Source organism: Triturus cristatus, chromosome 4_1, assembly GCF_964204655.1.
Source record: "Triturus cristatus chromosome 4_1, aTriCri1.1, whole genome shotgun sequence".
Lineage (NCBI taxonomy): Eukaryota > Metazoa > Chordata > Amphibia > Caudata > Salamandridae > Triturus > Triturus cristatus.
The window spans coordinates 1039465661-1039482988 of NC_140585.1; the positions used below are offsets into that span (position 1 = coordinate 1039465661).

Genomic DNA, 17328 nt, shown 5'->3' on the forward strand with positions numbered 1-17328 from the left:
GAAGATTATTTCCACTCTCTCCTGACCACAATACAACATACACTACATCATTGCCTGTACATGTACTCAGCTGGACTTCCTAAGATACAAGGGTGTTGGATCTGTCTGCTCCAAGTTTTTGTTGTGTTATATGCATGTTTTGCCGTTAATAATGTATACATATTTGGTACATCCAAATCATTTTTGTTTTTTATATGTGTATGCAGGGCTACGGCCCAGACTGTACCATAAACATTCAATAAAATGTGTTAATAAAAAATAAAAATAAAGTGCTACTTTTCGCGGGAAGATTTGGTCTAGCAAGTTGCGATAGATTTCAGTCAGAGGCCAACTAACCCTGGTGTCTACCCTGCAGATGGTTCTAATATTGCCTAATTCCAGTGCCCCTGAATATATGAGCCTGTATATTACCTTTTAATCTCCAATTGTCGTTTTTGGGGATTTGGTCGTTTCGGATTTCATTAGTCTCAAGCAATTTGCTTACTATGTCTCCTACAATATGTGAATGGGTTTCATATGTGGAATAGTCAAGACATTGCAATCTTTCTGTTAGTGACATACTCTCTAGCTAGGGTCAATCTGCCCTTCAATTCACTATTCGACCTCAGACAACCTCAATAATCCCTACATTAATAGGGATCCTTAAATGCTATCATGGCGGATAGATTCTTAGATGTATTCAGTAGACCCAAATAGACAGGGCCTTGTGAGTAGCTCACATCTCGTGGTAATGTATGTGTTTCCAGTTCCAGCCCGTGTTTATAAAGAGTGCAACATTGCAGAATATGTCATAAATCCCTCTCCGTCCACAGGACCTGTCAGCTCATCAGTATTCCAGAGATCACACAATGCATCGCATTTCTTTTTAATTAATCTACATCTCTTCTTTGCTCGTTCCTGTAAAGCCTTCTTCTAGTCTGTTCTACATTTGTGCTATATGACACGTCTACTGAGTAAATTTATTACATTTTCTTACATCAAACAGTTACTTCAGAGTTTTACTCTATATTGTGAAAAAATAAAACAGATGTTTTGAAAGGATGAAAAGTGTGACTGTACAAGATGAAGAAAATGTTGGCCAAAGGTGTGAATGCGCTCAGCGTGTGATGTTTACAGTAGGAGAGGGTGGTGCAGCGACTTGGAGAAAGTGGTTATTAAAATACAATTTTGAAGGTGTTCATGGAGTTAATCTTTGCTGGTGGAGTGGTGTTGCAGTGCAAGTGTACCATTGTCAAAGTGACCTGAATCCCAGAGAGGTAGACATAGGTTTGTCGGTGTCGTATGATATTCACTTTGTAAGGAGAGAAGCGCCGCTGTGATGTCTGTGACGTGATCCGAACGTGCTGCCACCGAAAAGTGGCTGCCATATGCTTGCAATAAAATTATTAAATTCAAGAAATATTCACAGATGCCGTTTTACTAGTAATGTTTTTTAATATCCAGCCTTTCCGTTGTGCCATGCATTTTTGTTATTTTTATTTGTGAAGGAGGCAAAAATAAATTACCTAATCAAGCACTGAAATCACAGGAAGCTATGTTACTATGCTACCAACACACTTTATAACAGCAACTCTAACGAGCATTGGGAAAGCCAGTAAATCACGCCGCCAAAAGGCATTTGTTGAACATTTGACTTTGCCAATGCCTATTGCAGATGCTAAGCAGCATCAGCAGAAAGAAAAATATGTTTAGTGCCAAGGCTGAACCGCATTAGCTAAAAAAGTGAAAGAAAAAAAACCCTGCCCCACTCTGGCTTATTCACATATTTGATTCACTGTGCATGCACACGTATGTATCAAGATAATACAGCTGACTTTTTAAAATTTACTGTTCAAAGATGACATGCTGATCTTGGATAAGCATATCAAAATCATAAAGAATGTGCAGGCGATATCGGAAAGGAGCTGCCAAGCCCTCAAAAACAGAAGCTATATACTTTTTAGTTTTCGCCCTCGCAGCGCGCAAGCGCTGCTTTGGAGACCTTTTGAAATCGCTCCAGGCTTTTCTTGAAACTCGTGTATGTTTTGCACTGTTTCCTATTGGTCCTCGTGCATGTTTGTCGTTTACCTTGCGGGAGCAAGCAGCGGCGCCATCTGTTAGCAATTATCACGCCTGCTGCTGCTCGCTCCCGCAAGGTAAACGCCAGACATGCCCTCAGCGTTTGGGATGTCTTTACAGTCACAGTGTATATTGTGTCTCTGCCGTGTGTTAGAGGCGGAAAGTACTTTGAACTACTCCCGAAGCCCAGACATTTTGAATCAACGACGAGAAACATTGTGAATGTCCTTCGGGGTCGTTCCAACAACACTCGATTTAATGCGATCGCTCCCGAGTTTTAAAGCTCTGCTGTGCCTGCGTGTTTTTTTTGGGTCATTGTACTCCCAACAAATCCAAATACCAGACTCGCCCAGAATTTTTTTTCTTCTCTCAAAAGTAACTTCCTTCCAACGTTGACAGCTAAAAGTTAACCCTTTCCGCCACCCTTCTCCCTCCGTTGTCACATTTGTACATGTCCCCTATAAAGTAGCAAAGTGATGTGTAACTGCTCATTTGCGGCAAAAGTTTTACTCTCTCGCTTCATGCACTTCACTGTAAACCAATAGGGACATTGTGTCGCCCCCAGTTCCTTCCCTAGAAATCAAACCGAGGTGTTCCCAAATGTTGGCACGTACGATCGAGGAGGTTGCTGGGTAACGTGTTGTGCATAACCAGAGCCTCTTATGACAGCTTGGAACTATGGGGTGTGAGTCACGCATAAATGGCCTCTCCTCCAGTGGCCCTGTTACTGAATCTTATCTCTGAGACTTCAGACTTTGAATCCCTTCAATCTGCTCAAAGCATTGTAGTGCAATTGCTTATATAACGCACACTCTCTCTGATGAGGCCTTGAAGCGTCAGTTCATCAGCAAGGTTCGGTTTTACTGGGTGTGGTGGACCCGGTATAACGCGCTGCTTGTAAAAATGGGCTGCATTACTGTCGCTTGTATATTTAAGAATTAAAGCCTCTGCACATTACTATTCCATCCTATGGCATCAATTGACGATCGGGGAGTAGGCTGCTCGTGAGTGTGTATTGGGAGAGCGAAGGGGCGGGGGTTGTTCGAGTGGCGAGAGGATGTCGTTTGAGGAAAAGAGGAGATGGGGGGGGATACCAGGCCAGGGACAAGTATAACTCATGCTCTGGGAAGTTTTTATTTTTTATTTGCAGCACCGCAGATGTTTTCCTTTCTCGAAAAGCACACTTTAGCTCACATCTCCGCTTCTGAGAAGAGCAGTCCTATGGCGTGTGTTAATGTACAGCTGTGTTTATGTGAAACATGTCAGCATGCGTATGTGCCAGCCTATGTTTGCTGAAAGAAGTCTCTGGGAGGTCATCGCTGTGTGTCATCTTACCCAGGTAAAGACAATTGAGGCCATGTTTGCAGTGTGTCCTGTGCAGGTTATCAGGCTGATAAGTAATTACATGTGTCTTCAGTGGGGCTTTTATATTGCCCTGGTTCTATACTTGGTCTAGTGATTACCCCTTGCAAGTATGTGCTGGTATGTTAATGAGCGCACCCACATTGTTGCCAATATGCCACTGTGACCCTTCCTTGTAGCTAATATCTCACAGGGATCCAAAGCCCTTCATATTCTTATCAATAAGAGTTATTATCACGTCCGTGTTGGTAATATTGGGCAGTGTCATTTTTGCCACATCAGTGACAGAAATTATTTTAAACCATATTTGTGTCGGTATAACTTTTTAAAAGCTGTCAGTCTAACCAGTAACTATATTAGAACCAATATGATACAGATACCCTGTGCATTCTAGCCAACCCATACATGTGCAAAAAGGCATACAGATTTGTTGCAAGGAAAATCCTACTTTCTAAACTGGCTTTGTGAATGGCAAAAATAGTAATTGTATAGCTATTCAATACCTGGCGGCACACCACTCAGGATGATCTACTGCATTGCTAAGCACTTATAAGGTCCCAAAGGTGAGACGTATCGGTTATGCCAATGCTTGTTTAGAATAGAAAGTGACTGGGAGCACACAAGTGAAAACCTGATGTGTGGATGGAGCAGCATGGGAGCAGCAACGCAGATGGGGTGAGGAAAAAGACCCCAAAAAATGAGGAGCAGGACGTGGGGGGGGGGGGGGAAATTGCTGGTAGGAGAATCCTCAGGTGAACAGATGATGGGGAGATAGCCCACGGGTGGGGATTTGAGAGAGAAACAGACAATTCATGGACTCCCAATGAGTGTAAAAAGAAAAGAGTAGTTAATTGATGACTGCCTTGAACTGCTACAAGTCGTGCATTCAAAAGGATGGTAACAAATCTATGCTCCAAGGGAAGGACAACCACAACAATAGAAACGGAAACCATCAAATGTGAAGCAAACAAATGAGATTGACAAGAAAGATTACCAATGATTAGCGTTGGGCTCACCCAAAACCCACTCTATGTATTGGTATTGTATATAATAGGCTTTCAATAACCGACAAGTAAAACCTATCTATAGGCAAGACCGTTTATCCGCAGTCTACCATAAGTGCACTATTGTATGTGCCAGAGACACTTCACTAGAAGAACAAATAACAGCGGTTCACCTACTTCCAGTAATTTTGTTTAGGAGCCTCGCTTCTTTGCACTGGAGACCTCGAAGGCTGCAGTGCAAAGCACTCGTGCAAATACTGACCGCACGACCTCCGTAATATGGAGGACCCATACAGGTGAATACTCTTCCCCCATTTCCATAACGCCACATTTCCAGGCAAAGGAAAAAACACCCACTTTGTGCTGCTTGGCTGCTAACTTTCCCTTCCATACAGTACGTGTTGCAAAATGACAGTAAAAGCTGCTTTTACCCCTTCTGTAATACAGAATTGCCTCCACAACGCAATAACCGCGCAAATGCCTATTGATCTCACTCAGGCGATGTGCATAATCCGGCCCTTGAAGCTGACTGTTAGTTAGTAATTTAAGTACTGTGCTATCAGACTTAACGATTGAAATCTAGAATCATCCTTTATCACACACTAAGTAATCTAAATCATTGAACCCTCAGTTGAACATGAGTGGCGTGCCCCAGCAAAGCAACGTCTTCCTAAATTCTATCAAATCCAGGCAGTTGTTGGGTAGATTGATGGAACATTCTTCTGGTCAAAGGTAAAGGGAGAACGAAAGGCAGCACCTCGTGCTTTGTCATTTGATTTAATTGCATGAAAAGCGTTGGTTCAGAGTTCGGTCATGCAGTGTACAGATTTACTAGAGTGAAACTGAGGCCTCCCCTTTGTGGTTCTAACAATTGTTGCTAAGGCGTAGGAAAATCGTAGCAAAGCTACACGCCATTTGAGAACTGAGTGCAAGTCTAATCCCTCACTTGAACTCTGTCTACAGCAGGGGAGACACTGCTTCAAGGGTTGGAAGGTGTGCTTTGAAGTAGGGAAAGTAGTGTGTGTAGGATGGCCGTTGAAATCTGTGCTTGTGATATAAATAGACCCACCAATTGGACCAATGGATTTTGTGTTATAAATGGAAGTTGGCGATTTAGAAGGGGGGAAAGTTTCACTTATTCGCTTACAAACAAGAACCTACTCATCCTTAAGCGCCTCCATCTCCAGAGTACACCGGGAATTTATTTTAACAAGGTTCTGTTGACATGTTGTCAGACCGCATCAGATAACGTATACATTCACAGCGCTGTCCGGCCTATATCATTTATGCATACAAGCTGGACTTCTCTTAGCCAAGAATTGTTTTTAAATGGGAGCATATTTGTCGGTAAATACTCTGTCAAAACCTCAGTGGATTGTCCATGATGTGTACATAGGTAAATTTATTACAATGTGTTTTTCCTTTTAAAACGGAATCTTATTTTTATATGTAGACCTTGCGCTAGTTCCATTTCGCCCACAGCAAATGTCGTATTGTAAGCTTGGCCACAGCAGTTGGGAGCAAGAGTCCTTTGCCCAGCCCTGTTCATTATAGATTTTTTTTTCTCCAAATTCTTAAGGTTTGTACAGTTAAACAAAAGGCTCACAGTTTCGGCATTTTATTTCACCGCCATTGACGTTAAGCAAATTATTATTTACCACTTCTCATTTCAATATATAATAACTAATGATATTCAAATACCCTTGTTAACACATTATCGCACTCAGTTTACTGTACTTGTGCCCCTGGGATTAATGCCACCATCTACCCAATATTGTAGAATGCTTTTAGGAACATCCTCTTGCCCTTTATACCAATTCTTCTGTTTTGGCACAGAATTCTCTTTTCCTCTCCCTCGCCATAGGGACCCTTTCAAAGCACCAGTGTTTAGATGCATCTTGTTTGTCAAATAAACCCATACGCACCAATATTCTGACAGCACATGGTCCACCACATTCATTCATCAGTCCCAAGAGCATCATCATTCGATCTAAGTCTGTTCTCCTTCCTGCCACTTCCCCAAGGACATGTGTTCTTCTTTGTCAATGTTTTGACATAACCGGGCATTCCTAAATCGCGTACCCCTGGATATTTTACACCTCAAGCACTGGGAATCTTGGGCTCTCCATCTTCCAGAGCGTGATGGCTGCTAGTAGAATCTATGAAAATATTGAAACTAGATGGAATGTAGGTGTGAGGATATCACCAGGGATTTTATAGCTATCTTGGATTCCAGCCATTTGTCATCATCCAACTCTCCCAATTCTCTATCACTATGGATAGTAACCAAAAATAACTATTTTGCACCATTTCCTCTTCAAATTGAACGGTGACATTTACTTGGGAGCCCTTCTTTAATATAGATTTTTTTTTTAGGTCTCGCCTGAGCCAGCGCATGCGCTGACCTGGCGAGACATTTAGTGAGTGGGCTTTAAAAAGCCGACCACAACTTTTTGTGTGGCCTAGAGCGTGCGGTTACGCGCACAATTACGAGCAGAGGCGCCATCTGGCTTTTCTCTATCGTCATGGCTCATTAAGTGCATCGCTCGCGGGCACACTTACAGCCGCGATCACTTTCACTTTGACGGCTGCGTCACTTTGACGGCCGCGCGGCCAATGCTTTTTTTTCGTGTTCCTCAGCTTGTTCATAGTTGATTGCAGTCTTCTTAAGAATGTGTCATATTTGTTCAGAACAGCGTTTCTTCTTTTAGCAGTTGCTCTCATTCTGTATGCTTTGGCTGCCATCTTCTGACGTAGTAGGGAAAAGGTCTCTGTTGTCATTTCATAAATTAATAATTAAAATATGTGCAGGGCCAATGGAGTTACGCAATTCTGTGGGTGCTCGTGTTCTGCTTAGTTAGGGATTGATCCTAAAAAAAATGTGTTTCTGGATCAAAACCATTGCTATTCAGACTACAGAACAACCAACAGTTCATGGAAAAATGGTATTCTATATTAAATAAATGTTCGCTGGACCTGATCTTGTTAATAATCGAGGAATTGTCTAAAACCATACACGATCTAGAAGAAGAAATACTAATTTTGAAGAATGATCTATCTCTCAGAATGAAAGAAGAACCATGGGGTAAATTTCTTGAAGACCTTAATTGTAAACTTGCTAAATACGGTAAAGGGCTACAAGAAACAAAATTACGAAAATTCTAAAGAGACACTATAGATTACAAGTTAAATGAGGCCTACACATGGGCAGATGTTTACGCACAACGACGATTTACAAAAAAGAACACCCAAGCATCTTCAGAAGAAAGCGTTGTTTCTGAATCTGAAATTAATACAGCTAGAACACCTTTTGCTAGTAAGGAGGGCGCTAAACCATCTGAAGAAAGCACATTTGCTACTACCTCCAGTGCCTCTTCTTCTTTTTTAGAGAGAGGCAAGGATCAAACCGACCACCATATCGAACTCAAGAGAAGAACCTAAACATAACAACAAGCAGCTTGTCAAGACCAGGAGAGGACAAAGAAAAAGAAAAAAGCAAGAAAGGTTTACTGAGCCAGACCAAAGTCTCATAATTAACATTTCTACTGTTCGACTGACAAAATTTGAAGAAAAAATATTGAACAAAGGTACATCGTTTGTGAGTACCTACAACACAACTGAACTTGAAACAGAAATTGCATTCTACAAATTCATGAGACTACTTAGACTACGGAATGTTTTCACTAACATTTGTCCTAAAGAATCCAACGAAGATACACCATTACCCATCTTCAAACCTAAGAGTACATTTATGGCACCAGTAGTCCATAAAACCTTGGATACCTTTGAGTTACTCGTTAAAGATTTGAAAACCATCCAATACTCTAAAAAATCCAAGAACCTGAGTAGAGCCGAACACAGTGCCCTGTCAGCACTAGCAAGAAATCCTAGTATCTCGTTCCAAAAAGCAGACCAAGGTGGTGGTCTCGTAATGATGGATACAGATCATTACGAGAAACATTTTTTTGAACACGTTAACAATGAGGCAATCTACGGACACTTACCAGAAGATCCCACAATGGAAATCACCAAAACGTTGAACAAAATCCTAGAAAAAGCAGAGGAACTACACTGAATTGATTCATCCACCAGAAAATACCTCTGCAACCAGTTTCCACGGAGATCTAAAATCGATCTACTTCCCAAAGTACATAAAAGTCTGGTCGACCCTCCATTTCGACCCATTGTTTCTGGATGCGAATCAATTTTTGAAAAACCAGGGCGATTCATTGATACTTATCTTCAACCATTTGTTCAAAACTGGAAATCTTACATTGAAGATACTACGGACTTTCTACGGTCTAAAGACCATCCAAGAAGAACCTAACGAAAAATGGATTTTATGTACCATTGACGTGGCGGCACTTTACACCTCCATACTGCACGCCGATGGACTTGAGGCAGTTGAATGGGCTTTACTAAGCCAAGAAGATCTGAACGCACCCAAAAGTTTTATTCTCCAATTACTGGCATTTTGTCTTCAGAATAACTACTTTTATTGGAAAGAAAATGTTTACATACAGCTAAACGGAACTTCTATGGGCTTTCCAGGAGCTCCTGCCTATGCCAATATATTCATGGCCAAATTTGAAAATGATTTTATTTTTTCAGACTCTACATGGCAAGATGGCCTGGTATTCTTCAGACGATACATCGATGACCTATTCCTCATTTGGAACAAATCAGAGACAGCACTGATAATAACATCTGTACTCTCAACCTTATTGATTCCAGAATACAATTTACTCATACCATCAGTAAAAACGCACTTTCTTTCTTGGACGTTTGGATTAACATCGAATCAAGGGAAATTAACACCAGCGTGTTTAAAAAACCTACAGATAAAAACAACGCGTTGCTATTTAACAGTTTTCATCCGCCGTCCCGCGCCACATTTCATCTACGGAGCTAGCCTGCAAAGAGACATGGCAACAACAAATAAAGAATTATGATGCAAGAGGGTATCCCATAGATCTTCTTAATGAACAACTAAATAAGGTGCAGAATCAACCCCGCGACAAACTATTAACAAAAACCACTAAACAATTGAATACATGCATGGTATTTGTGTCTAAATATTCTACCGCATCACCTGCTATTAAGAAGATTATATGTAAACGGTGGGATTTACTTGAATCTGAAACAGATTTCAACAAGCTATATCTGGAGAAACCATTGTTTGCATACACTCGAGCACATAATTTGAGAGAAATGCTATCAAGAAAGAGTAAACCCTCCACGACCACGGAATCCACAAATCTTAAGAATGGCACACATGTGTTGGCACTGTATCCACTGCAACAATGCAATTTTATGGCAAGACCGGAGGCTCCTATTATGCTTTCTTTTCTTGCTTTATTCCAATAGCAGCAAGATAAAACTACTCTTCCCAGAAGGCTTGGAGAAACAACTACCAGCCAATGGGAAACAAAGAAGCAAATACTGACCAATCACAACATAGATAGCAGTATAAGGTGTATCGTGACTGCAAACAGCCCTCTTTTCTTGCTGCTCGCAGTCAAGATAAGTACCTTTTTCTGTTATATGCATTAATTTGAAGTACTTTTTGGTATTGTTCGGTTTAACTGTATTATTGGCCTGTGTAGCGCAACTCCGTTGCTTCTGTTTCTTCGCGCTCTCACGCGCGTATAAATCTTTCAGTTTTCGTTTCCCCCCGCGCCCTGCACGCTTTGCCTGCCCCTCGCGCGCCTCTCTCACCGGTCCCCGCCTCAACTGTGGCGCAGCGCTTCAGACCGGCTCCTCAGCTCGACGCGCAGTTACCGGCTCCTCTCCACGCTTCGTTCCTTCCTTCTCTCAGCCATATTTCACACGCCCCTAAGGGGAGGGGTTTCTATTTTCATACGCCCACTCCTTTTTCCTCTCATTAACCCTTTCTGGTCAGGTTTTGAGCAGACTCTCTGTCTTTGCTCACAATGCAGGTTTCTAATGAGCCTCATGACAATGAAGGGGACGAGTTCAAAGAGGATTTGAGCTCTTTTATTAATTCCTCAGTGGAGACTGCTGTCGAAGCTTCTATGAAGCGTTTTTCTAAGTCTATGGAGAACTCTCTCTTAAGTGTCATGACCAAAGCAATGGCCCAATCTGCGGGGGATAGCAGAAAACTTACAGTGGTACACTCCAAGGTTTCTTCTTTGGCGTCAAAAGTGGTTGGTGAGTCTTCCTCACATATGACAGAGGACTTGGTTCCTCCCAGGCCTCCTATTCAGGAGGGGTTAAAAAGTGTAGCTGGTAAACGTAAGGCTAAGTCTAACAACCCGGAGGTACCACAAAAATTGGTCATTTCAACAATTTATGACACAGATGACGATATGGGTGACGCCACTGACCTTGATGATATTTTTGATATTGTAAATCCTTCTTCCCCTCCTAAGAAATTAAAACTGGACGCCTTTGCATCGGAACCGGTGCTGGATCCTGACGGTACCCCTCTTTTTGACCCTGCATCTATCAGACACCCTAATTCTACCGAATGGTTCCCTATTGACCATGTCGGGGAGTATATAACCTCCAGACTTCGTCTCCCTTTAGACAAAACTGTCCGGGCTAAATTGAAGTCCGAGTGTCCCAAGCCCTCTCTCCCTTCTCACATAACTTCTACCCCTGCCATTGATCAACCTCTCCTCACTTTCTTCTCGAAGTTTGGCAAGGATCCGCGCAAAGGCGTGGACAAAGCTTGGTCCTCCTGCCAAGACAAACTGCTTGATTTGGTGGGGCCACTGGCCCGCATATTTGATTTAGCTGAAACAGCTCGCCTGGATGGCTCGGACCTTAATCCAGAGGAGATTTCACTGTGGGTCCAACGCGCTTTTTGTCTCCTGGGCAATACTAATGCGGCCTTGACTCATGAGCGCCGCAAAGGTCTCTTAATAAAGTTAGATCCCAAGCTTGCCAACCTTGCCCCCCTCGATCCTGGTGTCAAGGCTGATGGTCTTCTCTTTGGAGATTCGTTAGTAAAAGACTTAAATCGGTTCGTCACCACCTTTGCCTCCTTGGACAAGGCGCAGCAATCCATCAAGAAGGTCTTTCCTTCTCGGGTTTTTGGCAGGGCCGGAAGAGGCAGGAGCCGCTCTACCGGCCGTGGTTTCCAGTCCCAAGGCTCCCGTGGTACCTTCAACTCCAATCAACAGGATTTCAAGCCCCAATTTTACCCCCAAAGAGGTCGAGGTTACAGGGGCAGGGGCCAACGTGGCTTCCGCCACAACAACAACAATTCCCAACAAGGTGAGTGCAGTTATTCCTGTGGGGGGTCGTCTAGCCCTTTTCCTGCACAGATGGCAGTCTCTCACTGCAGATCCATGGGTTCTCGACACAGTCCAAGGTTATCGTATCGAGCTTTACGCTCCTCCTTTTCAACATGTTCTTCCTTCTCCTCTAGTGTTCTCAACCGAAATGTCCCTGCTAGTCACCTCGGAAATACAGGCACTTCTTTCCAAAAGAGCTATTCTAGTTTCCCCCTTCGATCCCTCAGGCTTCCTCAGCACGCTTTTTCTCGTTCAAAAGAAGAACAAGAAGATGAGACCAGTGATCAATCTCAGATTCTTCAATCAGTTCGTGGTTTATCGTCACTTCAAAATGGAGACGATCCTTCACTTACGAGACACTTTGCGTCTCAACGATTGGATGGTCCGCATAGATCTCCAAGACGCTTATCTATCTATTCCTATTCACGAATCACACACAAAGTTCCTCCAATTTCAATGGCAAAACGTCACTTATCGTTTTCAATCTCTGCCCTTCGGACTTTCTTCAGCACCCTGGTGCTTCACAAAGGTAATGAGACCTGTCGTAGCTTACCTACGATCTCTAGGGATAAGACTCATCATTTATCTCGACGACATTCTCCTCATGAATCTAGACAAATCGGCACTATTGAACGATCTCAACACTACACGTTCTCTTCTTCTCGAGTTAGGTTTTCTCCTCAATCTAGAAAAGTCTTCTCTCATCCCGACTCAGAGCATGGAGTTTCTAGGCTTCCGTGTAGACTCCCCCCTGGCTTCCCTCTTTCTTCCTCAATCCAAGATCTCCACGATTCAAACGGAGATTTCCCAGGCTCTGCGCCGTCCACTCATTTCTCTCAGAACTCTGGCGAGATTAGTCGGACTTTTATCGGCCTCCATTCAGGCTATCTTCCCAGGCCCCCTCCATTATCGCGCTCTTCAGCGCCTAAAGATCAGGCATCTTCGGCAAGGTCTCGCTTATTCCGATCAAATAGAGTTAGATCTCGAATCTCACCTGGAACTGCAATGGTGGTTAAACCATTTGGAGGCCTGGAACGGCCGAACCATCTTCGCTTCCGCCCCAGATCTTGTATTAGAATCCGATGCAAGTCTGACGGGTTGGGGCGCCCGTTGTGGACCAATATCGACTGGCGGTACATGGTCAAAAGAGGAGTCCAAATTGCACATCAACTGTTTAGAGATGCTTGCAGGTTCCTTTGCAATCCAGAGCCTAGCAAAAGACAGAGTAAGCTGTACCATCCTCCTACGCATGGACAATGTTTCTGCGGTTCGTTATATAAACCATCTCGGTGGCACAAAATCAAAGGCTCTGGCAGATCTAGCAAAAAGCCTTTGGGAGTTTTGCCTTTCCAACAGACTATCGCTCTCCGCGGAATATCTCCCAGGAGATCTCAACGCTGTGGCCGATTGGCATTCTCGCTTCCTCCGGGATTCCAGCGACTGGAAGCTTCTTCCCTCCGTGTTTCTCTCCCTCTCTCAGTTGTGGGGTCCTTTCTCAATAGACCTCTTTGCTTCCCGTCTCCATTCCCAGTTGCCTCATTTCTTCAGTTGGCGTCCGGATCCTTTGGCTCTAGCGACCGATGCCTTCCTCCAAGATTGGTCCCTTCACCTCAATTATGCCTTTCCTCCTTTTCTGTTGATCAACAGGGTCTTATCGCAGGTGCGTCGCCAGATGACATCTCTGGTAATAGTGGTTCCCTTTTGGCAGTCCCAGATTTGGTTCCCGTCTCTCCTGGAATTGGCGGTAGACTTCCCCGTCCTTCTTTCTCCTTTCCCCAATCTTCTCTCGGATCCTCAGGGCAACCCCCATCCTTTAATGGTCAACCAGTCTCTGACGTTGTCCGCCTGGAAAATTTCCAGCCTTCCTCTTCTGATTTCGTCATTTCACAGGAAGCTTCAGTCTTTATTAGTCGAGCATGGGCCCCTGGCACCTCCAAGGCTTACAAGTCCGCCTGGTCTCTTTGGTCAAGCTGGTGTCTGCAGAAATCTGTCGATCCCGTTTCAGCCTCTTTAAACTTTATGGTTAACTTCTTAGCCTCTGAGGCTAGCTCGGGTAAATCCTATCGTACCATCAATCTCTATAGATCTGCCATTTCACTCAATCATTCCCACATTGATGGAAAACCTGCGGGGGCGCATCCCTTGGTATGCAGACTTCTAAGAGGAATTCGTTTTTCAAAACCTCCTTTGGCTAAGTATTCTAGTTTATGGGATGTCAATTTGGTTTTGCAATTGTTTTCTACCTGGCCTGATAACTCTGCTCTTTCATTAAAAATGATCTCAGCCAAACTTACTATGTTATTATGTTTAATTTCCATTAAACGAGTATCTGATGTGAAAGCCTTAGATGTTTCTTCTAGACAATTTACTCCTACCGGTGTAATGTTTCATGTTCATAAACGTACCAAGACCAATTTACAGTCTGTGTTCTACCCCTATTTTCCCTCCAATCCCAAATTGTGTGTAGGCCAATGTTTAAAAGTTTATGAAAGTAACACCTCTGCTCTCAGGACTTCCTCCAGCTCCCAACTCCTTATTTCCTTTCGTAAACCCTTTCATCCTGTTTCTGCTGCTACCTTGGCCCGTTGGGTTCGTTGGGTCATGTCCCTGGCAGGTATTGACGTCTCCGTTTTCGGAGCTCATTCCACTAGAGGAGCCATGGCTTCTAAAGCCTTTTGGGCTGGCTCCCGTCTGGAGGATATCCTGAAGTCAGCAGATTGGTCTAATGATTCAGTGTTCCGTACATTTTATTGCAAACCTGTTCTTACTGCTTCTTCTATGGTGGTTGATATGCTTTAAACAAGCATAATAGGAGCCTCCGGTCTTGCCATAAAATGTAGATTTTCCTAATAATTTATGACGGAAAGTCCTAATTTTATTAAAGACACGGAGGCGAGTATTATCCCGCCACAACACTTCTAACTGGTGTTCTCCCTCCCCACAGGAACTCCAGCGCTGCCACCGGCATCATCCTGAGGTCCTCATGGATTCCATCAAGATCTTTCCTTCTGATACGGCACCTTCTGTTCTTGGACTGGATCTTCTCTCCGACTCTCCTCTGGTGGTCTTCGGAAAAGAACTTTTTACGTGGACTTTGACCTTTTGCATTTTGTTCTCTGTTTCTCCTTTATTTTTCCATACTCTATGATTGCTCGCATAAGAAAAGAGGGCTGTTTGCAGTCACGATACACCTTATACTGCTATCTATGTTGTGATTGGTCAGTATTTGCTTCTTTGTTTCCCATTGGCTGGTAGTTGTTTCTCCAAGCCTTCTGGGAAGAGTAGTTTTATCTTGCTGCTATTGGAATAAAGCAAGAAAAGAAAGCATAATACTCGCCTCCGTGTCTTTAATAAAATTAGGACTTTCCGTCATAAATTATTAGGAAAATCTACATTCCGGGTGACATTTTGTTACACCCTCGCACTGGTGCCAAGATTCCAATTTGCAGTAGGACGCCATGCAATTCCGAAAACATAGTTTACGTGATAAAATGTCCTTGCGGACTGCTATACGTAGGCAAAACTGAAAGGAAGATGAAAATACAATTAACGGAACACAAACGCAAAATCTGTACGAAAAGCACTACATCAAGTCTAGCAGTTCATTGGGAAGAACAACATCACCAAATTGCTCAGTTAAAATTCCAAATCATAGAAGAAGTACCTAAAACGTTTGACAGAGATTTCAAAATATCTCTTACAGAGAGAAGCATATTGGATAAAGAAATTACAGACCCTGACACCGTACGGCCTAAATGACAAATTTGAAAAGCTTGCTTCCTCTAAATTTACACGCTAATTACCCGTTGAATCACATTGGGCTCCATACGCGGCACAGTGTGACATTCTACATGCATACATCCACTGGCACTCTCTTTACCATGACTGAAACTTCACATTTGATCAAACACCCTCCTAGTGATGTACTTTTTATTAAACCACATGACTTCTTCTTTAATGTTTGCATAACCATTTTGTGTGCATTGAACTGTACATTAGGATTATTCATTTATCCATTATTACTGTAAGTTCTTCATGCTCTGATCCAGTTTTCATAAGCTCTAACACTAGCTTTCCTAAAAGCACATAGACGGTTATCATCTCACCCAACTAATCAGACTCTATTTTACATGACCACGCACTTCGGTAACTAAATGTATAGTGTGTAATTCCCAAGAATTTACAAGCTGGAATTTGTCTGCCCTTTATGGCATTTTCGGATTGTGTTTCTTTCAGTTTGGTTCTCAGGATGCAATATATATCTAGGTGACGACATTTGGCTCCTAGTCCGGTTTCTATGTTTGTCGTTTCCGTCACATGCTATTGTGTACATGGAGTGCGCATGCTCCATTCCCTAGACTTTAGTTTAGTCCTTTTTCAGTTTTTCTGTAATTTCCTTTAAATCCTCCTTCGCGTCAGTTTCTTACACCAAGAAGTTGTACCCCTCTTGGAGCAGAGACGTTGCGTTTCATTCATCGTCTGTCTGCCAGATTATCAAGGTTTTTTCGGTAAGCTTGGGTCTACGTTTCAGATTCACATCGTGAACTTTTACACTGGCAGTCTATCCTCAACCGTTATTCTACTTTCCACAGGTGCCTCGTTGCACTCGCATTTCCCATATACGACCTGGTGCCAACTTTTTTTCCACGAACGGCTGCCTCACCTCTACACATATTCACCCCGGGAGGTGAGTTCAATATTCTCCGATCTTCCACGGTTTTTAAACATCATGGTCTTTTTTTAAGTGTTGAGCTACCTTCATGGTATTTTGTATTCTTTTAGGCATCCAACTACGTGGGTTTGACACGGACATACTGAACTTGAAATACGCATATCCACCAGGTATACAATTTGACTTGATAGATGTTTAGATTATTTTTCTACCATGCGGTTTATATGTACTAGAATCCGGTTGTCCTTTTCTTTTTGTGTACAGAGGGCACTAAGTTTCGGAGTTACGTCAGTAGGTGTTTGAAGAGTAAGGTTTTCTGTTGCATGAGATCACTGTGGTGAAGGGTGCATGACGGGTGCACACATTACATCAGCTTTTCTTCGCCTACTAGATATCTAATGTGCATTCATTTGAATATAGTCTCCTTTTCTTTCAGAATACCCCTGACGAATGAACCTTGAGTCCCGAAATGCATTGGGTGTGAGTGCCGCAATAATTTTGTGGCACTTAAAGAAATATATTATGTGAATAATTCACAAATATTGTATAATTGTTTTCCTACCGAAAGTTCATTTTCTAGATATATGTGTGGATAATGTTTATGATGTCTATATAACATTGTTCATTCATGAATAAATAGAATTGAATGTAAGAAACATTACAAACTGTGCAGGTTGCAGCCCTAGTCACCTAGACGGGTCTAGGCCAGTTATTTTGTTTATTGCACATATGCTTCGTAGGCATAATAGCAACGAGCACGCATATCATTACACACTCACTAAGTTCTAAAATTGAGTGCGCTTTCCACCACACCGTTTCTGGATCAAAACAGATCACAAATTCATTACAATGCGGTATACATCTACAAACTGCTAAAATGTCAAATAATTCAATCGTACATATGTGCACATTGTACTACTGTACTACAGGCGACAAACATTAACAAGCATTGGAATAGCCAATAGGTCTC

General features: G+C 42.7%; 2 protein-coding genes across 10 annotated transcripts in view; both read left to right on the forward strand.

The window, feature by feature from the left end:
• The window catches only part of TMEM60 (transmembrane protein 60), a 206412-nt gene that overhangs the window by 119165 nt on the left and 69919 nt on the right, over positions 1 to 17328 (forward strand). For 2 of the 9 annotated variants that reach the window (XM_085653996.1, XM_085653992.1), the window contains exons 1-3: positions 16059 to 16194; positions 16279 to 16373; positions 16469 to 16528. The exons of 4 other annotated variants lie outside the window; for them this stretch is intronic. The gene's annotated coding sequence lies outside the window, so the exon portion shown is untranslated. Of the gene's footprint in view, positions 1 to 16058; positions 16195 to 16278; positions 16374 to 16468; positions 16529 to 16622; positions 16665 to 16794; positions 16839 to 17328 lie in introns of those variants that run through there. 3 more of the 9 variants (XM_085653994.1, XM_085653993.1, XM_085653997.1) reach the window with 3 other exon arrangements.
• The window catches only part of LOC146856020 (uncharacterized), a 58255-nt gene continuing 51197 nt past the window's right edge, over positions 10271 to 17328 (forward strand). Inside the window, exon 1 of the mRNA XM_085651197.1 lies at positions 10271 to 13739. Within this exon, the coding sequence (XP_085507323.1) occupies positions 10358 to 13739 (3382 nt within the window). The 5' untranslated portion in view covers positions 10271 to 10357. The remainder of the gene's footprint in view (positions 13740 to 17328) is intronic.